This window comes from Agrilus planipennis, unplaced genomic scaffold, assembly GCF_000699045.2.
Source record: "Agrilus planipennis isolate EAB-ADULT unplaced genomic scaffold, Apla_2.0 scaffold87, whole genome shotgun sequence".
NCBI classification, from domain to species: Eukaryota; Metazoa; Arthropoda; class Insecta; order Coleoptera; family Buprestidae; genus Agrilus; species Agrilus planipennis.
The window spans coordinates 572543-597728 of record NW_020439134.1 but is presented as its reverse complement, the minus strand read 5'-3'; the positions used below and the strand labels follow the sequence as shown (position 1 = coordinate 597728).

The window sequence follows — 25186 nt, the reverse complement described above, 5'->3', positions numbered from 1 at the left end:
TTAATATAATGTAAAAAGTTTTACCATTACATAAAACTAGCAATTAAATGAATTACTACACTTGTAAGTAGTGAAAAGGCTGGGAATTTTGAATGGAGGTATGTATTTATACAAAAGCATATGTATCGATTAGAGAGAGATTATATCCTTATGTTCTAAAACAAGTCATTTGATGAGAGTTTCTAAAAATTTGCATGAAAGTAATATATTAAAAAGTACTAGTCCAAAAGAATATTGGAGTTTTATAAAAGAATGGAAAAGCCATAGCAAAAAAGACAAAATTTATTATATAGTCTACTTAGAAATCAAAAAGTGAAGTAAAAGATAAACAGCTCAGCACTTTAAATATTTATTTTCCTTAATAACAACAAAACGAACTGAAACCAGTAAAAAACCAAAAATGCTCAAGAGGGCCTGATGGTATTGTACATAACGAAAAGACTGTTTCTTATAGGTACAACGATACAGAGGTCCCCAAGGTAATTAAAAATCTCAAGAATAAACTGCTGAAAATAAAAAGAGTAGGTATTACTAACTATTTGATGAACACCTAAAATGAAAAGAACATTAAAAAAATGTGTGCCGTCGGGGAACAAAGTTCCAACTTACACTTTTTCTTCAACTCTGAATGGAATTTGAAATAAAATCTGTACAATTGATTTCTTATTTTGTATCATTTTTTTTAATGCAAATAATGTAAGATAAGGAATTAACTGAAAGTTTCATTTAACTAGATGCAAAATAGTTACAACTGGCCGCACATACGTCTGTAAAGTTAGCATTGTAAAATGAGCAAAATTGAATATCATACAATACTAGCTTTATATAAAAATAGCTTAATTAATAATGAACGATTTTGTGAAAATTTGGAAGCAATATTTACTAAAAAAGATCCGTAAGTACGTAAGTTAGGTAGTAAGTATCTACCCTATTCCGTTCCCGAGGTAGATTTCTTAGATGTCGCTTTAGAAAACGTGTTTTAGATACTTGCAATAATTTTTAAGAATGGTTGGCGAAAGCTAAAAATCTTCCAAGTCAAAGCAATTAAAAATACACTTTAAAAGCTTCTCTCAAAAAGGCTGTTCTAACGGTAAGATGCTTCTGTGTTTATGACCCTTTCATGACATTCCTCCAGGCAAGTTGTAACATGTATTACAAAATATGCAATAAAATATCAACTTATTTGTAAACACATTTTAATGCGATAATAAATATACAAAAATAAATAATAAGAAACATTACTAGAGAGCGCATTTAGGCGTTGAATTATTTTCTTTTTATAATATTATTTTTTGGCAATAAATTTAAATTTCTAATTCAATCACAATATGATGATTATATTAAAATCTAGAATTATAATAATGTTCTAACGTAGGTTAGTTTTTGTGTAAAATATCGAAAAAAACAATTTTCGATATCCGAGATGTTATTGTTAAATCAGAATTTTTAATATTTTGACGTATTTGAAGTGCAACGAAATGATTAAAATAAAATGAGTTGTGAGATGAAAAATAGCCGACACAGTTGATTATCAACCATGCATGCTCAAAAGAAGAGCTAGATTAGGTCCCCTTCTTTTCTGTTTTTTTCTCTTAAGAAAAAAAGATATAATAATTTAATTGACGCCAATTGATTGCCTGTTATTTGTGCTTCAATATTAGAGTATTATGGTAAGCGGAGTTTGTAATTTTTCAATTAGTGCTAATTAAATTATTATATCTTCAGCAGTTTTTGAATAAATTGACATTTAATTTCCACTTGCACCCGATACAATTTTCCTTTTTTTAACAGAATTAATCGACGCACAATTTTAATGCTTACGTATTTAAAATCCGCAAACGACGCACACTTTATTGGTAAAGTTTACATTGGACATGTAATAAAAGGAAAAACAAGTTTTCCATCTNATTGTTCCAGTTCCAGAGCTGGCACCCTACATTATTGTATTCAGGAGAATATTGGGAACACAATTGGAAAAAACTTAAGGCTTTTTTTATCGAGATTAAACCAAAGAATATTAAAAATTGTTCCAGTTCCAGAGCTGGCACCCTACATTATTGTATTCAGAAGAATATTGGGAACACAATGGGGTAAAAAAATTTAATTCGAATAATTTCTCCCACTCACCCGCCCATATTGACTGGACTATAATGATAAAGATGAAGCTCATTTATTCACGTAGTTGCAGTTATTGGAAAGCAGAAGCTACAAAAATATTTGTAAGAGCTATACGATTTATAAACACTTCGTCTATAAATAATTGCTTATATGTAGTATGTGCACTCATTATATCATCTTTTATCTTGATGTTTGTTTCTATAGACTTATTACATTTCAATTGGTTAGAAGGTAATCAAATAAATGAAACATTCAACAAGGATATTAGTGTGCATTATTCATGCCAATATGTATAAATATTGTATAAATCATACTCTTTACTCATAATGTCATACTGTAGGTACATAGATAAAAATACATTGTTTTCTGTTATTAATGTACTTAATTACTAAGTTTCCAGTTTTTAAACCAGCTGCAACGGTATTATAGCTTCAGCGCTTTAGGACTCATCATTATTAGATAATACAGACCAACTTCTGTAACTCGAATTTCTCCATTTATATTTATAACTCGATTTGTTTTTTTATAAATTGAATTTCAATTGATTTTCTTTAGAAAATCAGCAACAGCTGTAGGAAAAGGCAACAGGGACAAATGTGATGATTGAGTTTTCAAGTGGTTATCGTTGGGGGACTTAACAGTACGAATATAGGTAGAAGCTGTCTTTGAAACAAAAATTAAAAAACTTTTTTTCCAATATGGCAAAGTCGCAAAGTTGAAATTCGAAAAAAGAGTACATCGAAAGTACCCATTTTCAAAACACCCGGAAAACTCTACAGATAAAACTACCAAATGACAACACTAAAGGTGCACCCAAACTTTTAAAACCCTAACAGCAGAAAAGANAATCAAGACTTGTCCCTGATAACGTTATCATTTTCCTACCTTAGCGGCTTGATATGTTAAAATTTATAATAAAAATATATTGCTAATATAAAATTCAACAGAAAATAAAATTAACATCGTACCATGTGGACACTTTCTAAATTTCTACCATTAGCCCTGGAATCTATAATTAAAAAGTAATTTTTAGAATAAATGTCATCATTTGCGTTTTTAATTACCTTTATCAATAATGACTTGTAATAGTAGCACAATTTTCAAATTTCATTTGATTGCACCCATTACGCTTAGTCTAAATTTATAGCAATATAAGCATTTTAAAATGCTTTTACGCACATCATAACTCTCCAATGATTAATTATAAGTTAGGTAACTAGGATTTTATTAGCGAAACCAAATTAAATACAGTTATCAGAAAATCAACCAAATCATAATTTCTATTTCTTTAATTATTGCTAATTAAACAATTCTGCAATAAATTTTCAATTACAAATACAAATGCCCATGAAAAAACAATGTATACTTAATAAATAGGTAGAATAAAACTACATAAAAAATCAAATTTGCTAATTCATTTTTTGTCAAATTTTGTACTTACTACGAAATACATATAAAATAACTAGATTTAATTTTGGCAAGAAAGGTTTCAGAACACAGATCATAAGGTTGCGGCAGGAGAAGACAACACGAAGGAAGATATCTGTCATTGTTATTACACAAACATGAACCTTAATCTTTTTTTTTTCCAAACTTGAATACTATACAATATACATGAGTATATTCACTTGTTCTTGTACCGTAGTGAACTGCACGACATAGTACTATATGTATAACAATGAAATCAAAGGAAAACATACTAACCGAAACCTTTTCTTTGTACTTGTTTGTTATTATTAATATTCTTGTAGATAACAATTTCAAGTTTTAACAATTTTTGAATAATTATTTCCCATGTATTTCTGCAACTGCAGATTTTTATTCCTGCAGTGAAACACGTATGACACAGCACTCATTAAAACATGTAATAAAAGGAAAAACAAGTTTTCCATCTAATGTATAAAAATTTTTTACAGAATTCAAGGTAAACTCATCTTTCGATAAGCACAACCACAATATTTATATTCCGCATGATTTTTCAATTTTTCAATGTCGCAAAATAGAAAAATTAAAAAAAAGCGCATTTTAAACAATAACAATAAGCTGCACACATTATATAATCATTCCATATTTTTTAACGTAATTGCGTGCAATGTGATGAACGGTGCATCAATAATTTTACATAATCAATCAGCAATCGCTATTATAACTAGCGTATTTCCAAGGCTTTTCATTTATAAACGTTCACAATTGAGTCACATCAATGTACATGTATCGTTTAAACTTTATTTAAATAGATACATAGAGTGATTTATTTTTAACAAACCCCATCTCATAGTAATTTCAAATAATATTATTTATAAATATTTATTAAGAAACACAACAAATTATTTATTTTCGAATTGAAAGGTAAATATTCCCACAATTGTTCGAATAAACAACAAGTAACAAATGCAGTTACGAACTTATACCTCAGTAGGTACATAAATTCATATTAAAATAAAATTTACTTCAATTCTTAGGAGGTTTTCCCAATTTCTGTTAAATTTTTATCTTATTTCTTTTTCAGGGTTCGAAAATTAATTGTGAAGACGTAGATATTTCCGAAAATTAAATAGTGAAATTTTCTCAATTAACTCATCTTAAATACTTAACACTTAAATTTTTGATTTTTTCTTCTGATTTTATAAGAAAGTTAAAAGATGTTCGGTTCCCTTAAATAAATATAGACAAAACTATTATCAGTTTAATAGTTGCAATACCTAACTAATGAATTTTTGTTATTACTGCAACAGTTCAACGTAACTTTCATTAGTTTTTCAAATAATATGCGAGTATTTTTAAAACTCTTATTTAGAAACTTATTTTATCTGAAATACAATTAAAGCATAAATTTCTTGTAATTAATTTTACCTTGTAAAATAAATCTGAAGTAATTGTAACGACTTTAATTTGAACAGATCAATCATTATCAACTAATTTACACAGAAAGATTTAATATTACTAATATTATTGTGCATTGTCTGCAATAAACAAGACGGAACATGTTTATTATTTGTTATTAACTTCATTAATTAATAAAGCGCATTTTGAAATTTTAAAAAGGAAGACACCAGTAACTCTATTGGTGAAATATAAGATTTTAGAAATTAGATTTGATATGTTTATGTTTCACACAAAAAAACAGATTTTATTGTTTGCTAAAAATCCCAACTAATATTATAAATGCGAAAGTGAGTTTATTTCTTTTTTATTTATCTGTTTGTTCGTAGGCCGATCATCATGAAATTTTGTACACACATTGTCAGGGGTACAGAAAAGCACATAGGGTACTGTTTATCCAGAAAAACAAAACTGTTCCCGAGGGATAGGAAAAAAAATAGTTTTATGTGGTCGATTTACTCAATCGATCATCATGAAATTTTGTAGATACCTTGTCAGGAGTACAGAAAACTACATAGGGTACCTTTTATCAAAAAAAGAAAATAAAAAATACTTTTCCCGAGAGACAGAAAAATTAGTTTTATGTGGTCGATTTCACGCCTTAACTGCCTAATGGATAGTCATAAAATTTTGTATACACATTGTCGGGGATACAGAAAAGGCCATAGGTTACATTTTATACAGATGAAAAAATGCTCTTCCCGAGGGATAGAAAAAATTAGTTTTATGTCATATATGACTTTTGACACATATTTAGGACATCAGCACGAGTGAAGCCGTGGATAAAACCTAGTAATTAAAAATAATTTGACTTATACCCAATAACATTAAAATGTTAGGTAGGTAGGTAATTCGTTATTTTATCCAAGAAGTAAATGTATGCTTATGGCAGTTACTTACATAATGAATATTTTATGAAATAACTTACCCTTGTTGGTGTTCCATATTTAAATAAGTTTGTATTCTTTATTGGTGTAAGGGCCTGCCTTTCATCACACTGTGTTTTTACATCTTCGATAGTTTCACCCAACAATTCATTTTTTAACAAACAGTTGTATGCTGAAGTTTCACGTGGTGATTCACTAGTATCTCTTGCTTTCTTATTACTTTGTGTAGCCTTTGGGGGATCAGGAATAGTGGCAAAGCTAGTTTGCCAGTTATTATTAGCACGACAAGGAATGTATCGGTCATAGTTCACTACTACCCCTGGTTCTTGAAAACTGTTAGTACGAAACAAATTTCTTACAATAGACAGTCTCTTTGGTTGTAGCACATGATCATTTTCATTAACTTCGCACATTTTTGTATAAATATATGTAGAATAAAATTAAAAATGTAATTCCTTGAAAATATTTGACACTTTTTGTACTCAGGAAATGACTTTCTGTATGTACAACGCTAAAGAATGCAAATTGAAAAGCAATTCAAATTTTGATGAAGTTCAGAAGTCATAGCATAAAAAAGCAGTATGCACGAATGCATAAAATGCTTAAATTTAAAAATTACATTATGGTAATCAGTCCATTTAAATTAACCTCAATTTACTAATTTTTGATGCACAACATATAATACGTAACAAATACACTCCACTTGACTTCCAAGAAACACTAGTCAGTGATTTTGATATAATTTCAATTAATGAACAGCGTAAATATTCGTAATAATGATACAAACGGTTATCATGACGTCTACATTTCAAATCAAAACTACAACTCAACGCCATTCAACGCTTCTTGTGGAATNTAATCGACGCACAATTTTAATGCTTACGTATTTAAAATCCGCAAACGACGCACACTTTATTGGTAAAGTTTACATTGGAGGATTATTTATATCGGATGCTACTTCACACAACATGGCATTATCTATCTATGGCATTATCTATGGGCATTGTTGGGAATTGTACTTTCTATGGTTATGTCCATGCTATGTCGAGTAGCCATTGTGTAAAAGGAATCTGGGATAATTTTGTAAAATATTAGATTTTATTAGTAATCCTTAACGTAAAGTTAGTTAATAAGCAATGGGGGAAAAGGTATGTGTATTATTTTTCGTATATTTTCGATATTTTCTAAAATATTACGATATGCCCAAATAGCAAATGATTTAATGAAATTAACATGATTGTAGGCCGAAGAACAAGTTAAGAAGAAGAGGACATTCAGGAAGTTTACCTATCGAGGAGTAGATTTGGACCAACTTTTAGATATGCCTAAGTTAGTATATCATTTTGTCTTGTCCACCTTTTCTATTATATGTAATTCATATGTTATGACTATAATGCTGCTTATTATTTCAGCGAGCAACTAATGGAACTTATGCATGCTCGTGCCAGAAGGCGTTTTAGCCGAGGCTTAAAACGAAAACCTATGGCACTTGTTAAGAAACTACGTAAAGCTAAAAAAGAGGCACCACCAAATGAAAAGCCAGATATCGTTAAGACTCATCTTCGCAATATGATTATTGTTCCAGAAATGGTTGGTTCTATTGTAGGTGTGTACAATGGTAAGACATTTAATCAAGTAGAAATTAAACCTGAAATGATCGGTCATTATTTGGGTGAATTTTCGCTTACATACAAACCTGTTAAGCATGGAAGGCCTGGTATTGGTGCCACACACAGTTCTAGATTTATTCCTCTAAAGTAAATGTGTATTTGGTGGTTAATAAATTTTTTTTAAAGGTAGTGATTATATTTATTTCTTTACAACAATAAGTTTTTGTTAATATAATGTAAAAAGTTTTACCATTACATAAAACTAGCAATTAAATGAATTACTACACTTGTAAGTAGTGAAAAGGCTGGGAATTTTGAATGGAGGTATGTATTTATACAAAAGCATATGTATCGATTAGAGAGAGATTATATCCTTATGTTCTAAAACAAGTCATTTGATGAGAGTTTCTAAAAATTTGCATGAAAGTAATATATTAAAAAGTACTAGTCCAAAAGAATATTGGAGTTTTATAAAAGAATGGAAAAGCCATAGCAAAAAAGACAAAATTTATTATATAGTCTACTTAGAAATCAAAAAGTGAAGTAAAAGATAAACAGCTCAGCACTTTAAATATTTATTTTCCTTAATAACAACAAAACGAACTGAAACCAGTAAAAAACCAAAAATGCTCAAGAGGGCCTGATGGTATTGTACATAACGAAAAGACTGTTTCTTATAGGTACAACGATACAGAGGTCCCCAAGGTAATTAAAAATCTCAAGAATAAACTGCTGAAAATAAAAAGAGTAGGTATTACTAACTATTTGATGAACACCTAAAATGAAAAGAACATTAAAAAAATGTGTGCCGTCGGGGAACAAAGTTCCAACTTACACTTTTTCTTCAACTCTGAATGGAATTTGAAATAAAATCTGTACAATTGATTTCTTATTTTGTATCATTTTTTTTAATGCAAATAATGTAAGATAAGGAATTAACTGAAAGTTTCATTTAACTAGATGCAAAATAGTTACAACTGGCCGCACATACGTCTGTAAAGTTAGCATTGTAAAATGAGCAAAATTGAATATCATACAATACTAGCTTTATATAAAAATAGCTTAATTAATAATGAACGATTTTGTGAAAATTTGGAAGCAATATTTACTAAAAAAGATCCGTAAGTACGTAAGTTAGGTAGTAAGTATCTACCCTATTCCGTTCCCGAGGTAGATTTCTTAGATGTCGCTTTAGAAAACGTGTTTTAGATACTTGCAATAATTTTTAAGAATGGTTGGCGAAAGCTAAAAATCTTCCAAGTCAAAGCAATTAAAAATACACTTTAAAAGCTTCTCTCAAAAAGGCTGTTCTAACGGTAAGATGCTTCTGTGTTTATGACCCTTTCATGACATTCCTCCAGGCAAGTTGTAACATGTATTACAAAATATGCAATAAAATATCAACTTATTTGTAAACACATTTTAATGCGATAATAAATATACAAAAATAAATAATAAGAAACATTACTATGTGTTGTCTCTAACACTTTCAGGTGTGCGGAAATGAAAATTTTACAGATTTATTGTGTCGTTGGATTAATGTTTTCAGCAATTTTTTACGCAGAACGTAAAATGTATGGATGCCTATATTTTAGATAATATACTTTTAATCATCTTTTAATGTGCACACTGTGACGCAGTGTACATAAGTTCATATGATGCTTAATGCTGCATGCAAGTTAATCTACTTCTAATGAGTACTATAAAGTTTAAAGTGTATAAGAACAAAATAGGATTGAGCTGATTTCGTTTTCCATGAACATCCTAGACCAAAACGATGTCACCGGGAAAGTTAAGAAAAGTAGCTGGGAAAAAACCGGGAAACCCTGACTCGTTACGTTTTTTAAGTAGCTAGTTGCCTAAACGTCGGATAAACGACTCCATTGGTGTTCAGATCAAAACACAAAGTCCTACATCATGGTCATCAAGCGTTATTTAGATAATACCGCCAGTTAAAAATTCTCTTTTTATGTATTATTAATACATCAATCAAATGTATATTTGTTATGATCAAGTCTATACTATCTATTCAAACTGGTTAATTATTTCGTTAAGTCTCCAAGTCATCTACGCTTTGTAGATGGAAAGGTTTACCACTATAGGTAACTTTGATTGCTTACCGGATGAATCGTAAGATTAATGGGCAAGAGGTGATAAAAAATCTTAATAACTTAGAAGTTTATTCTGGAGATATGTACACGAGAAATTGTTCATAAACGAACTATTAAAAAAATTGTATAATCAATCAAAGGCTCCACTCAGAACTAATTCTATAGCAGCTTGAACATCTCCAGATGTTGTTTGTAATGCACGAACATTGACAATATCATTAGTTAATCCCATTTCATGCATTTGCCGTAATTGAGATTGCCATCTTGAAATTACAGTATCAACTGCATCAGCAGGGGATGGGCTACTAACTGGCGCAAAAAATGGGGAGGAGTTAGAACCAAATGCAGGTGATGATGCAAATGCCTGTTGTATTGCATTGCTAAACATTTCGCTAGTAATGACTGAGCTGGCTGAATTAGGAGTTGATGGTGCAGTAGAAGATATTTGTGAATCAAAAGATGAGTTAGTGACATTAGCTATAGCTGCTGCTAATTGAGCAGCTGTAATTGCATTGTATGATGCATTGCGCTGCAGAGGGACTGCAGTTCTCGGAGAGCCTTCACTACTTGGAGAATCCATTTCCTCATCATCAGATAAGGCATCTAGGGAATATGAATAACCTGTACTGGTACTTGCTTGATTTTGACTAATATTTGCAGCTTCTTCGTGAACATGAGCAGCAATATGATGGGCTGCTTCTAATAAGCTAGGATGTTTCTGAGCAATTTTCCGAACAGTTTCTACATCAGAAAGTTGAACAATTAATTCTGGATCTCGTATTATTGATAGAGCTATTGGATCTTCAGATAAACCAGGAGTAGCAGCAATGATATTTTCTAGCACTTCAGGTCTAGATAATCTCTAAAATTTAAGTATTATTTTCAATAATATAATTAAATGTATACATTAAAAGTGATAACCTGTAAGGCAGTCCTACAACTTGCTGTATGAGTAAAGGTTTTAAAAGCAATTACCAGTTGCTGTATATCAACTTCTGAAAATGTACGAGCAGCAGGAGCCTCCGTCTTTACTCTTTTTTGTAACACATGTATTAGCCCACCGGGCTTTACATTATAAGATGAAAGAGATATATCATCCTCAAGCACCATTCCACGATAAATAAAATCTATGCATACCATTTCAGAAAATAAAGCAAAAAAATAATTGAGAAAATTATATACCTATATCTTGTTTCTTTACATTTACTCTCTTGGCTGCTTCATCTTTAAGTAAATAAACTTTTCCTTCTAAATCTACATTTTCAATCCTAATAAGTTGACATTGGTTGGAAACTAATTTAACTCCTAAAATGATTTCACCAGTCATTTTGAATCTTTTGTTTCTTTCGTTTCTTTAGGATAGTATTGTATAGTATAATACATTTGACGTGTATAGACATGCATAGAGAAGATTTAATGCGACCATAGATAATAATGCAACCAATACAACAAAACAATACATATAGATAAGAAAGTTCATGACAGGTGAAGGCAGTTCAAAGAGTCCAATTTTGATAAAGTCCAATGTTCAAAAGTGGTCATAAAATAGCGAACAGTGAGTAGTGTCTCCTATATGGGCTGACTACTTTGTAAATCTACATGGAAGTTAAAAAAGGAAATAGTGGAAGCTTACACTGAAATAAAACAGAAAATAAACTGAAGATGATACCATTTTAATTAAACTACTGTGGCATTTTGTTCTTTTTTAGTGTTTACGTTAAGTTCCACAATATTCTAATGAATAATATGTAGCAAAAACAGTGAAAATCCCCGTACCTTATGTTCCTAAGAGATAAATTTTGTCAGATTATATCTTTTATAATTTTAGTAATTATAAAACGATAAGCGACTACCCATCATTTTTTCTATATATTCAGTTGTCAAACACAAAGCGTAAACGGCGTAAACACATGGTAAAGTAAGTCATGTTAGTTGTTGTTTCTTGTCTTTCTTGTCGTTTTAGTATTCTACTTTCTTCCGCGTTACAAAATTAGTCTATGAAATTAGTCGTAAAAACTGGTCAGGGTTTATCCACGTTATTCAAAAAAATGATATAATTTGGCATTTCCTAATAAGTCTATTACATTATTCATTTGATTGCTTATAGTCTATTAAAATCAATTAATAAAGTGATAATATTTTTGGAGTCTAAACATAGCAATGTGATCCTCTTTTCTGAAGTTAGTTTGTAGAAAGTAATGCTGGCCGAGTGGTACACTCATCGCGCTCGACTTTGGGCCGCAGTGAATTGGTAAATTCCATTCCCCAGAATCAAAACAAAATGAAGTTATGATTATACCACATGACGAGTTTTATAAATACATAATTAGTAGTACTCCATAAACTTAATTTAATATAAACTTAAAAAGAAACATTTATTTTCTGTAAAATGGTGTTCACATAACCTTAAATAAGGTTGCGATTTGACTAATTTTGATCATCTTATTGCTTTAGCCCGGAATTTCTAGCATTTTTATTATTTGTAAGAAATGGTATCGATTTTCTTTCCATTTCGGCACTGCACACCTTGTCATTTTTGTAAATTTTATAAAAGTCGGAAATTTAATTGAGAAAATGGTAAAAATTTTCTCTATTGCTTCACTTACCTATTTTTGTATTTTTTAATATTTCGTAGTACATAGTTAAAGAATGATGTGTGTACTATAATTATATGACGTTTGGTAACGAGGTATTATCATGACTTTTACCTCGAGCATCTATGAGCGAACATAGACAGCCAATGGACCATTTGTATATCTCATCTACGATTACTAATGGACATGCCTTAGCTGTCAGAATTGTGGTACAACAAAAGAAAGAGATGGAACGAAGTTTCGGACAATATCCATCTCTCTCACGATAGTGCGTAAGCGTGTCATGAAAGAGATAGCACTAGTCCGAAACCATACGCCATCTCCCTCACATTTCGATCCAAGAAATTATTACGACATACAGCTAAGGCACGTCCATTAATATATGTCTATGGTATATCTATTATCTATGGCAATGGACAGTCATTTAATCTATGGACAGACATATAGACAGCGAATGGTAACAGCCAAATGTTATGTTAAAATGTAATTTTTAAGAAGAAATGTAAATTCTCGATGGCGTTTACTAAAAACACAATGGTTAAAGAAAGCTGTTCTTAATAAATTTAAAAGTAAAAGTTTAACTTCAAGATGACAACAAGAGTACGAAACAATAATATGACTATCAGAATTGAAACTGAATTAGAAAAAAATAGAGAAGAACAAAACTGGGCGAAAGTAACTGAGTTAGCGGAACAATTAAGGGATAAGTCTCCAAATTTTGGTAATAAATTGCAATTAAGTTGTTGGTTTAAACAGTTTCAAAGTGCTTCTTGTAGAATATTTATCAGACTTTTTAATCGGAGAAGGGAAATTAGAAAAGTATTTGGAAGAATGGCCCCCAATTGAAGCCAACATACACAGGGCGAAATTAGGTTTAATTGAGGCAAAAAGGTATCTTCAATTGGCTTCAAATGAAGCAGGAAAGCAGGTAGTTTTATGAATATTCAAGGAGTTTAAAACAAACTAACTAAATATTTAATAAATAATAAACGTACCAAAATTTCAAACAGGCAGGTGTAGCACTAGACGCAAATTTACTACTTGGGAAGCTAAATTACTGTTGTGGCCAGTATGCAGAAAGCTTGAATAGCTTCCAGTTGGCTGAGCTTGACAGTTTATCAGAAAAAAAGTTACCAATGTAAAACTGATCAATAGTACTTCCAAGAATTTGTAATAAAACGTTTGTTTGTAGAAGAAGTTTAAGAATAGTTGCCGAATCATTTGCAATAAAAGCTCTATGTTTGGCAAAAGATAACAGTGCATCTAGCAAATTTAAGAAAGCTGAAAGAGAAGAAGAAATGAACAAAAGCTTTGCAACAGCTTCCAATCTCAGCCTTCTTTACATGCAAGAATTTGATAAGCAACAAATGTCTGTGTCTTCAGTTACAGGTAATTTATTCATCATTATTTTGATGTTATGTATGTACCTATGACTGGCCTAAGTAGAGGGCAATGTAAAGTTGTCAAGTACCACTTGGGGATGTCACATACAAGGGAATTTTTTTATAGACATGGGTAACATTGTGTTGAATGATACTTTTGTGTTGACACCTTTCTGTCTGTTGCATGTGTTGAAACAGCTTACTCAGTACTAATGATACTTAACACTTTAATGACACCTTAACTTAACGATCCAATACAGCGTTATGCCGCCCTGTGTACTCTGTGCTGAAACATATATCACAGTGTTACGTGTTTTGTTAATGTATCAGTGCACTGAGACGATAGAACGAGTGATTGATATAATAATAGTATTATTGAGGATTAACTAACGAAAACAAGTTACTATTAGTGCGAAAGGTGTCTTATTACGCGACAATTATTTAAAAGGTTTGGAAAACGCTAAAGATAAGTTGTGTAAATAACAATGATAAATGACTATACATGTGTCCGTATATTTCACTTTCTAATCACACATATATGTGGTAGTAACTTCTAGTTTTCTGCCGTGTACTATGGTGGTTGCATGTCGGGATCTATGGTGGTGTAGGAGATATAATGGTTAACAGTGGTCGACCTAAGGTAATTTTATATTTCGACCAGTGTTCTAAAGTCTCGGAAGATTCGAGAACGTCTTGGAATGTTCTAGAACCATTATGTTTGAGTAGTGGAGCTAAATTAGGGCATTTTCATAGTGTCCTAAAAAATGTGTGTTTGGGATTACTAATAGATCGCCAAACATCGTTTAGAATAAATGAAATGTAAACCCAGTAGTTACGCCGCTACTGTAATTAGGCACAAACACACTAACTAGCTGACATGTGCTTCGTCCTCTTCTCACGTAACAATTACCAACACTAGATTTCCGGTCAAAGTCAATATCAACAGACGAAATGCTTCACGTTGATAATGCTCATATGAGACGTGGGTCGAATACGGTCGCTAATTTAGAGTATGTATATTTCATCTAATTAAATCTGATCTTCAAAAACATATATTTGTTCTTTATGGACTTAAGGGGCTAGGGAATGCTTAAGAATCCTAAACTTGTTTATTGAACATTACTAATATCTGCTTTAGGTACTCATTCCCCACTGCCACCTCCATTAAACAAAACTCTTAGTCCTATTATGGAACAAGCACTGTTGGATGCCCCTACACATCTTGTAAAACAGAATAAACCTGTCTTAGCATTAGAAAGGTTTAGATCAACATTAAGTGCTGTTGAATCACAATCAGTTCACACAGTTCGGTTAAAACTTATGTGCCAAATGGCTGAACTATTGCTCCAGGGAATGATAGATAAAGGGTATAAACCACCTCTTGAACGACCTCAAAAAGAATCGCCGTGGAAGCCAAAACAGTATAACAATTTAAATCAAGTGAGAAGCCAATATCTTTAATTCTAACTGCTATCATATTGATATCATAATTGCAAAATTAAATAATGTTTACTCTTCAATTTCAGTTTGTTCCTAAAAATGAACAAGAAGAAATTCTTTTAGTTTTATTGATAGCAGAATCGATAGCGGTACGTCATGCGGTTCTGTCGCAATTTCCAGAGTTTAAAGAAGCTAGAAATAATTCGTTGCAGGATGCTTTTTTTATTTACGATTTGTTAACTTTGGCGACTGTGCGATGGGGACAAGTGAGCTTATTACAGGAGGTAACTAAATTTGATCTTATTTTTTAAAATGCATATACAGAGATGAGGAAATATTTAACCATTAAATACAATTTCTGTAATTTTTTGTTAATATAATGTAAAAAGTTTTACCATTACATAAAACTAGCAATTAAATGAATTACTACACTTGTAAGTAGTGAAAAGGCTGGGAATTTTGAATGGAGGTATGTATTTATACAAAAGCATATGTATCGANATGGTTTTTTTGCTAGTTCCCAGTTCGTATTTTCGCTGTATCGTTGATTAGGTTCTTAGTAATAGTAATGTTCGAGGTATCCCCACTTTCTGTTTTGTAATTATTAGAAAGGTTGAACTACGCATACAGCTAAGGGCATTATCCAAATAGCAAAACACCAAACATAGAATTTACTTATTTTTTCTTTTATGTAGCACGAACGATAATACATAATTTGATGAATGTATGGAAAATGTTTTTTCAATCAAGTTTACTTGAAAATATTTCCAGTTCTTTGTAAAACACGTCGTATTTTTCTAAAAAATGATTTTATGATTGCATATAACAGAATTCGGTTCGGTTCTCAACTCTCAATTAGTGTATATCACTTAATTGTTATGAGAATTGGTTGTCTGTGGCTTGTTGCATAGATTTTTTCCATCACGTAATTTTTGTATAATCAGCTTATCGGATTTATTTAAAATAAACTACATTGGTTAAGCTTCTTTACATTGACGGAGGACCCCTTCTGATGAATTTGGCATGGGCCTTAACGGTAAAGTTATTCACTGGCTCTAACATTTCACTACACTAACACCATCCACAGTCAATTTAAGGTTCTCTGCTTCACGGACCTTTGTAGACGAATACGGCAACATGATTTATGTTGCGCAAAACCGTCCTGCGCGCTGTAGGATTTAAAAATTTGTTGAGGATACGATTATCAATTCTCAGTACCAATATTTTCGTATATAGTGGTATCTTTTGTTCCCTATTCTTCATAATGGAAATTGAAATTATACTATACGTACTTGTATTTAATTAGCTATTTTTAGGTCATTTACTTATTCTGTTTTTTAAATATTGTATGTTTTCCTTGTTTAGTCATTAGAACGCGCCATGAAATTCTCTTTTGAGGAACCTTACGTTTGGCGCCAGCATGCTCTCAGCTTGATTGCTTGCGGGAGTCATAAACAAGCACTGAATACACTAGTGGAAGTCATCCGTATTGATCCTACGAAATCAATCAATTGTCTTTTAGCTGCACGGTTATGTTTTGAACATTTAGAGAATCCAGTCGTAGGTACCAATTATAGTTTAGACGCTATGAAGAAGGAATTATTACATCCTTCGGGATTACTGGGGCGTTGCCATTTATATATTGGTATTGGATATCATTTGCAACAGACCCTGTCAATGTTCAAACAAGAAAAACAGAAACTTAATGAATTAGCTTTTGAGCATTTGCAATTGTAAGAATCATTTTAAAAATATTGTAAGTGTCACTAAGAAACGCCACTTCTTTATTTAAAGAGCAGTACAACTAGAACCAAACGATCATTTGTGTCATTATTACTTGAGCTTGCACCTAGCCAACAATGAAAAAATGGAAGAAGCCCTTTATTACGCCAATATAGCACAAACACTAAGGCCTGAAAACTCAGCAATTTTACACTTGACAGCTTTACTGTTATCTGCCAAAAGGGAATACGCGGAGGCCTTAGACATGGTCGCGACTGCCTTAGAGGAGTATCCTGATTGCTTAAATTTAATGTATCTCAAGGCACATCTCGAATTAAATGAAGATAACGGCGATGTGAGTAACAGATTATTTACACTTAATTCACTTCAATTTGTTTCACATTTCAACATAAATGCCAAAACCAAATTGTCGGCAAAAATAATTGCAGTAGAGAGGTAAAACCTCCAATTTGGTTTTGATTGTTATAATTTTACTAAAAAAAATATTTTGGAACTCTCATATTTTGAAGTATGATGTAATATATTACCTCTGCAATAAGAAATTAATATCCAAGGAAATATTGATAAGTTAATTAGCTTCTTCACTTTAACAAAAAATGATCTCTATGATTAAAGATCGGGTAGTAGGTAACTAATAGGTATGTAATTTGGTATTTTTGTTTAGAAATATCTAATTGGAAAAAATAAACACAGTACAAATTGAAAAAAACATCCGTATGCTAAAGAAAACATTCTCAAGGTAATTTCAAGCATATTTTTCTATAAAAAATATGTTTTATAACAATAAAAAAGTAGCAGTTCAACAAAATAAGTTATCGAAGGAGTGTAAACGATTCGAATGTTTTTAGCGTCCACATAAATTATATGTACGCATATTATTATTATTTTCCTGGTCTTCTCAGTTTTCACTGGTTAACTTTGAGCAAGTGAAGACGGGCTAATGCCAAACAACCTCACTCACATCTTTTGGGATACGATATGGAAACCAATTTTCTGTTCTTGTATTTTATAGACATAACAGTACTTCCTGCCCTGAAATATGATCGGTGATTATTAAAAACTCCGCTTTTAATTTAAACCGTAGCGTTTTCTGAAAAGGGGGATGTGTCACTACTGTTAAGAAATATGCGTACTATTCTGCATGTATTAAGGATTACTAATTTCTGTAGACTTATGTCCGTAAGTTTAAACAGTTTCAACTCAAACTTTTGTGTGTTGCTTATAGGTAGTTGTGTAAGTGCTGGGTTATCCTCTGCCGGAATATTGCTTTCTACGATATTTTCATCGTACTGATGTTGAAAAAAGCTTCTAAGTTCTTGTTTGATGATTTCCCTTTCAGACAATGGTATCCTGTTATTTCGATGTATCACTCGTATTTGGTCAGATAATCTTTGTTGGCCTATAAAATTAAGTTCAAGATAAATTTCAGTGAATTTTCTATGCAAAAGTGCTCTATAGCCCGTTAAATTGGTTTCTAGTTGTCACTTCGTAGTAACAGCGAAGAAGTTGCCTATTTATATCATCAGACGGGTTAATGCCAAAGAACCTCACTCACATCTTTTATTAATCTTATTTCCCTACTTACAAAATCTTAAATTTTACATTTAGATCGAGCCTTATGGGTTTCATATTGTTTAATAATAAATGATGTTTCATTACCTTTATGCCATTTTCACAGAAGGAAAGTAAAAAAGTAAATCTCGCACTCAGTTATTAGCAAACGGTTTCAGGTGATTACAAACTTTTGCTGCTTGGTTTATTATAATAGCTCCGGTATCGATTAGAATTCGCCAGAAATTCAACGATCTCGTCATGACGTTACACAAATTGCCGATCATCAAATTTCTGCAAAATTGAAATCAATACCTACATAATAAACCAATTTGCATCATTTTCACTTGGTTTAATTGATTTAATGAACATATCATATAACTCTAAATTTTTATCCATCCCAGGAAAGAATAAAGCGTCATTGTAGGCGGAGCAAAGAAAAAGTGTTGATTCATACGCTCCTCTTAGGTACTAGTAATATCCCCAATTCGATCTAGCAGTGATTGGTAGCGCATAGCGCTATCTTTTTTCAATTCTACGTTTATCTAATTATACTATACTGTCGTATGTTGTTTATTAGTTTACTATTCTCTTCTATGTCTGTCTTATTTTTGTTGGTAGATTTAAGAAAGCATAGTGTACATGAAGTACCCGTTCATTCCTTCGTGGGATAGATATCTTACTTATTAGTTATAAATATGGATTTATACATACAATAAACGTACACAAGAAAATAATGTCCTATTCAAAACATATACTTGTATTAAGAATTGAATTAAAAATTGCGTTTTTCTAAACTGAGAATAAAATATTATTTCTTAGATAACTTTATAAATGAATAAACCATTATAATTTATTTACAGAGTGCTTTAACAACTGCCAGGCAAATGTTGGAGCTTTGGAAAACCCTCTATGAAGGACAAACCACTTCAGATGTACCTGAATGTGATCGCAAGAGTGATACACGGTCCGTTTTTCAACTTTACACGTCTGAAATGTCTGACAAAGATTCGAGTGAGTCGTTCTCTTAAAAAAAAAAAGGGGGCGTGCGTGTATCAGTGAATACGCGTAAGAAATGAAACTTCTTTAGAATGTATATTATAGAGTAGTATTAAAAAAAAGGCTTAAACTATTGCATTAATAATTATTAAACACCAAAAACTTTATTACGAGTGGACGAATGTGGAATATTGGTTTTGTTTTGTTAAAAACTTTTGCACTATACAAAACTGCAGAGGGGAATTACAAATCAAAGCAAACAAATACATACATATATACGTGACGCGTGACACTTTTCGGTTTTATACCCTAGTAAATTTTCTTCTTATTATCCATAAAGAAGTTTCACTCACAAAAAATACATTTATTTAATGCTTTTTTTTGTTGTATCAGGCTCTTTACAAACTCATAGCGTAGCCGCTTCTAAAGTTGAACAAGCTCTTAGCGAAGTCGCGAGTTCTATGAGTAGTTTTAGTCCTCGACCTGGGCCTCAACGCGCGTGGCTCTTGCTGATGGAAATATGGCTGCTTTTAGCTGAAATTTACTTGAACTTAAATCAGCTGGCTGATGCCCAGCAATGTATACAAGAGGCTACTCAAATATTTGCTCTTTCTCATCATATAATGCATATGGTATTTCAATTGACTTAATTTTGACTTGTATTTGCATTTATACGTAATTCTTTTTTGTAGAAAGGTCTTGTACATATGCACAAAAAAGAATGGACGGAAGCAAAAAACTGTTTTCAGAACGCTGTAGCCATAAACCCGAACCATATCAAGTCATTACAACAGTTAGGTATGGTGTACCACTATATGGACTGTCAAGGTCTGGCAGAAGCAACCCTTAGGAACGCCGCTAAAATCGAACCAAGCAATCACATAACGTGGTAAGCGAAATAGGCTTATTTTGTTTGTTTGTTTATACAGGGTATTTCTAAAATAAGTATCTTTAAAGGGTGTTAACTAGGTGTATTAGGGAATTACATGGTGAATAAAGCAGCTTAATTAACAGACAAAAAAATACTCTACGAAAATTCTTTCTGAGTTGCGCACTTGGCTTACTTCATTTGTAGTGATAAAATCATTTTCATTCTGCACTGGCGTTTCATATACTCGCTGTTTCATACAACCCTATACAAATAAGTCAAGCGAATTTAGATCTGGACTATGCTGGCCAATGTACAAGACCCCTACATCCAATTCAGCAGCTAAGAAGCTATTCGTCTGAAAACTCACGTATTGGTCAATGCAATGATATTATTCTACACTGACCTATTACACTGTCAGGTTGTCAATCTGCCCTACTGCCAACGACTTCGACTAACTATATAAATATTGTCTATCAGTTACACAAGCAATACATGAGTACAAAAATACAAAAGAAATACAATAAGAATGCTGCTTGTTAACAGGTGGTCATTGTCTGTACTTTCAAAGTTTTTCTCGAAAACGGTGGACTTTCATACCACTAAACGTTTACTTAATTTTTATGGTTTATAGTGTCCTGTTTCCTCCTACAAGCTTGCCGCAAAATGACAAACTTTCGCACTTCGTCCTACATTTTTTTAGGAATCTGCTGAAGGCATAGAGATAATAAAATAGAATAGGCAATTTCTATGCAGTCCTTTAAGTGGTAGTGAGACGTGAGATGGACATTGGGACCCTTTCTCCTTTTCTGTCTTTATTTGTGATTGGCCGACGTAGCTAACTACAAGTGTGCATGAAACAAAAACAAGGACAAAAGAGATGCTAATGAGGTTCCTTTATTTTTTGTTTCTTGCTTAATCTAGTCCCATGTTGGTGATTAAACTTAATTTTACCTTTTAAATATTACAGTGTATGTTTGCAATATTTAAAGCCAACTTCAAGAATGTTACTGTATATGTAGCCCTTTAGAATCTTCTTTTGGGTAAAAATAACTATTATTTTTACATAAATTTATTAAGCTCTTTAACACCTCGACATGCTAAACTTTCAGATTATACATTTTGGTTAAATGGCTATGAAATCATATGTAAATTTGAAAGACAGTTTTTGATGTACAATACAACAATGAATGTTTCAATTACGGTAAAATTTGTAAACGATTATTTTAGACGTTGATTTGTTTAATTATCTTCAAATTGTGAGTCACATCTTTGCCGAGTTCTTTTGATTTGATTCATGTTTAGAAGCAATTTTTTGAACAATTGTGCGGGGGTCGGTTTCAAATAACGCTTTTATTAATAGCCTATCGTCGACCACTACGCTCGTGGTCGTTTCTGGACCAATTGCAAAGTTAATATCACAAGCTATTGCCGCTGTGATCACGAGCGTCTACTCGTAGAACAGATGTATCCAATGAAATTGTTGCAATTATATACTCAGGCTATTACTTTACTTGCTTATGCAAATTAATAGAAATAAAAAAGGATATTTTTTGTAAAAGTAAAATTAGAGAGTTATTGAATAAAATATACAAATAAAAAGAAATATACTTTAAGTTTAAAACAATTATTGTAGCGTGAATGATAAAATATTTTGATACCAAGAACGATTAGACAGTGTTTTATTCATGCAATTAATCAAACATTTCTTGTTTAGGTATAATTTGGGCAAAGTTCTGGAGTCGATTAATGAATTTGAGAAAGCCAGCAGCTGTATGGCCACAGCATTGGATGTCGAAGCCAAAAATCCCATACTTCCATTTGACACAGTTCCGTTATGTTTCGAATAAATTATATAGGTGCACTTATTCCATGACTTCTTTTGCATTTACTTATTTTTTATCAAGTTGCAAATTATTACGCCATTTCCTTCTGATAAAAATTTGGCAATAACATCATAGTACTTCTAATATTTATATTATACATAAATTACTTGAATAAAAAAAATAAATCATCTATGAAGCTACGTTGACATGTTGACAACAGTAGCTCTTTAAAATTAGATAGCATTAAAACGGTGCGCCCTCGAAAAGACGCATTAGAAGTCACTGAATCTGTCAAAAAAAAATTGATTTATTAAAAATAAACACTTTGTCCTTTGGCATTTTTTCGGAAAATACACCCTTTTCGAGTTATAAGTTATAAGTAGTTTTTGCATTATAAAGCTCGAAAAAGCCAGTCAAAGATCTACATTTCAGCATGTCAGTTTTCTTTGAACTTTTTTTAATTTATTCGGTCGCAAATAAAGCAACTTTTCGTATTCGTTCTGAAATTTTACATTGAAATATCGTAAGGAACGATTCATTTTCTGACTTGGTTTGTTAAAAAATATTTCGTAGTAGGCATTTTTGGACCTAACATCGTCTATAACTCAAAAATGGTGAATTTTTGAAAAACGGCTAAAAACAGAAATTGCGTATTTTTAACCTGTTAACTTTCTTCGGAAGGTTCAGTGATTTTTTTTATGCATCTCTTTAAAAATGTACTGCTCGCTTATAAATATCAATACTTTTGACAACAACTTGTAGAAAACGTGTAGAAGAGGGATTAAAAAAAATAAAATCAAAAATTACAAAATAAATATTTTCAACTTGTATAGTGGTATTTAATCAGCTGTCTGTACCATATAATAAATAAAATATTATTGAAACGTATTTATAAGTCTAAGAAATTGTTATAGCTAAATGTAAAGGTGATTGTGGGCAATAAAATTTTTAATTAACTGTTATTTAATTTTGAGGTTTAATTGCAATGGAATAAGAAGTTCGCGATTTTCTGTACTTAAAACAGTTTTAAAATTTTTGAGATAATTTTAGCTTAATATCTAGGTAACTGTAATCTAATGTAGTTATACGTGCATTCTCGAAACAATTCAGTATAATCCGCCCTTATTTACTGATAATACCTTTTAATCATTTTATAGTTTAATTTGTAATCCGTAGATGTACAAGTTTTTTAACATAAGGAAAAGTAATGAGCGTATGTATCATTTACTAACGTTTGTATTAATATTAATATTCGGTAAACACCCTGAATATAAAAATACGGAAAACAGGGATACTGGAGCAGGAGTACGAAAACTTTTCCGACGGTAGTGGATGTGCGGAAATTTTGAATTCCGAAAACTAGCTGTTTTCAAAATGTGAATAAATTAGTATCTGCAAACGTTTCTCCCATTCCTTTTAATGGAATGTAGTCAAAGATTGTGTTTTTTATTTTTCAAAAAAGGGAGCTTCCCACAAATTCCCCCGTCGAGGCACATTTTTCTACCTCCTCTACTTCCTTCATTAATAGCAAAAATTTACAAAATAATCTCGAAAACGATTTTTTTCCGTGCACACCTTCCACAATCGGAGAAAAGCTTTTCTTGCTCTCTGCGCTCCACCGGAGTCACTATTATACCGCAAGATAGTAAACCAAAAATGTCGAGTACATTATTAATAATGCCTTATGTGATGTTAAATTTCCAAAAATGAACTGTTTATTTTATTTACCTCATATAATTTGAGGCAAACAAAAATAAAAATTCAAATGTAAAGTAAATTTTTCAAAATACCAAGCAAGTGCTTTATTAAATACAAAAATCAACCGCTTTGTATTTAACAGTAAAAACGGTATATTTTCATGGCCAAAACAGTTATAATAGGAATGAATCCGGTACCTGGTGGGTATGTTTTTGAGTAAACCTTTCCATGCATGACCCAGAACTTTGGTGACTAAAAAGAATTTCAATTAAATATTAATTTATCAGTACTTAATCATAGATGTAATGCAGTCCTGTAAGTGGTGGTAATGCGTGAGATGAAAAATAGTATAGTACCTTGGTATACCTAGTACTCGTTTTGTCTTTATTTAATGGTGCTTCTGATTGGCCTGACTATTCCTCAAAATGTCAAAATAAAGAGAGATAAATGATATCTCTTTATTTCCGGTTTCTTTCTATTAAGAAATACATTTCCGATGAACTTGCGCTTACACGTTGCTTACTCTAATTCCGTTTCTGTCAATAACAGTTGCTATTTCCCACTTGTTTCCACGGTTTCTTTATGTCTTTACCAAAATAATAATAACAATACTTCATACGTTATAAAAACTTAAATTGTTAAAAAATCAATCAAATACCACATAGCATTTAATAACAACATATATTTTTATTAAACGTTTATTATTTGATATTATTATGTTATACGATATACATTGAGCAAGTAGGTAATGGATTTCTTTTGGGGTATTTTTTTGCTATTGTGACATTGATGCTGTTAGAGTACCTAAAATATGCAAAATAGACAAACTTTTTCCAACCAATAAAAGATATATTTATATTTTATTTGCAAAATAATTAAAAATAATCATTTTAATAGTAATAAATTAGAATCTCCACTATTACAAGAACGTAAACTAGTTTTTGAAAAATTTGACGTCATTTTTTGCGCAACCACGTAATTGATAACCGCAGCCGCATAACGCCAGACGCGATGCATAGACGCAGAGTGACGCGTCAAAACTATACATACATCCTATGACATATACTTATCTACCTTACCGACATATGTATAACCATGAACTTTTTTAAGAAAAGTTTAAAAAACATTTGTTCAAAGGATTGACATATAATAATGACATAATTGAAGAGAAAAACAATAAAATGAGGCTCATTAAGACAAAATTGTTAAAGGTTTTGAATCTTAGTAGAAATAGCGTATATTAAGAAATACTATATCACTTTAGTTCAGTGCGATTACTTAAATGTCGTATAAATTTAAATCCTAACTTATTTATTGGCATTTTCCTTCATTAACTGACTTCCTTTATTGTTTTCTTCACGTTGTCAATGGTCATTGTACAGAAACGAAAAACTGACAACATTGCCCCGAAGTGCGAACGGGTAGTATTCCGCATTGCAGGTACCTGCATTGTGGCCAATAGCATGCACTCGTACC

At 31.5% G+C, this 25186-nt stretch overlaps 4 protein-coding genes across 4 annotated transcripts in view; 2 read left to right on the top strand and 2 right to left on the bottom strand.

Moving 5' to 3' along the window:
* Positions 1-6738, bottom strand: part of LOC108737629 (fizzy-related protein homolog) — a 45803-nt gene extending 39065 nt beyond the window's left edge. Inside the window, exon 1 of the mRNA XM_018470577.2 lies at positions 5930-6738. Within this exon, the coding sequence (XP_018326079.1) occupies positions 5930-6301 (372 nt within the window). The 5' untranslated portion in view covers positions 6302-6738. The remainder of the gene's footprint in view (positions 1-5929) is intronic.
* Positions 6739-6900: 162 nt separating this feature from the next.
* LOC108737631 (40S ribosomal protein S15) lies at positions 6901-7687 on the top strand. The gene is made up of 3 exons (XM_018470579.2): positions 6901-7036; positions 7132-7217; positions 7301-7687. The coding sequence occupies exons 1-3, from the start codon at positions 7025-7027 to the stop codon at positions 7647-7649; spliced, it is 447 nt and encodes a 148-aa protein (XP_018326081.1). The 5' UTR covers positions 6901-7024; the 3' UTR covers positions 7650-7687.
* A 1974-nt stretch (positions 7688-9661) lies between these two features.
* Positions 9662-11049, bottom strand: LOC108737630 (ubiquitin-like protein 7). The gene is made up of 3 exons (XM_018470578.1): positions 10792-11049; positions 10531-10736; positions 9662-10471 (listed from the first exon to the last, which is right to left on the bottom strand). Exons 1-3 carry the CDS (start codon positions 10934-10936, stop codon positions 9740-9742), a joined length of 1083 nt encoding a protein of 360 aa, XP_018326080.1. The 5' UTR covers positions 10937-11049; the 3' UTR covers positions 9662-9739.
* Positions 11050-12791: 1742 nt separating this feature from the next.
* On the top strand, positions 12792-22840 carry LOC108737638 (tetratricopeptide repeat protein 7B). Its single transcript, XM_018470599.1, has 12 exons — positions 12792-12924; positions 12980-13131; positions 13214-13341; positions 13396-13592; positions 14724-15025; positions 15112-15309; positions 16391-16758; positions 16820-17102; positions 19183-19333; positions 19712-19950; positions 20011-20207; positions 21904-22840. Exons 1-12 carry the CDS (start codon positions 12792-12794, stop codon positions 22034-22036), a joined length of 2481 nt encoding a protein of 826 aa, XP_018326101.1. The 3' UTR covers positions 22037-22840.
* Positions 22841-25186: the final 2346 nt, after the last annotated feature.

Bases quoted from the DNA above. Each gene is read 5' to 3' on its own strand.
- LOC108737638 (XM_018470599.1), top strand. From the start codon at position 12,792: ATGACAACAAGAGTACGAAACAATAATATGACTATCAGAATTGAAACT. The intron at 15,310-16,390 runs GTAACTAAATTT...TTCCTTGTTTAG, and splicing joins AAGTGAGCTTATTACAGGAG to TCATTAGAACGCGCCATGAA. The intron at 16,759-16,819 runs GTAAGAATCATT...CTTTATTTAAAG, and splicing joins GCTTTTGAGCATTTGCAATT to AGCAGTACAACTAGAACCAA.
- LOC108737631 (XM_018470579.2), top strand. The intron at 7,218-7,300 runs GTTAGTATATCA...TTATTATTTCAG, and splicing joins CAACTTTTAGATATGCCTAA to CGAGCAACTAATGGAACTTA.
- LOC108737630 (XM_018470578.1), bottom strand. From the start codon at position 10,936: ATGACTGGTGAAATCATTTTAGGAGTTAAATTAGTTTCCAACCAATGT. The intron at 10,737-10,791 runs GTATATAATTTT...TGGTATGCATAG, and splicing joins TGTAAAGAAACAAGATATAG to ATTTTATTTATCGTGGAATG. The intron at 10,472-10,530 runs GTTATCACTTTT...CTTAAATTTTAG, and splicing joins GTTGTAGGACTGCCTTACAG to AGATTATCTAGACCTGAAGT.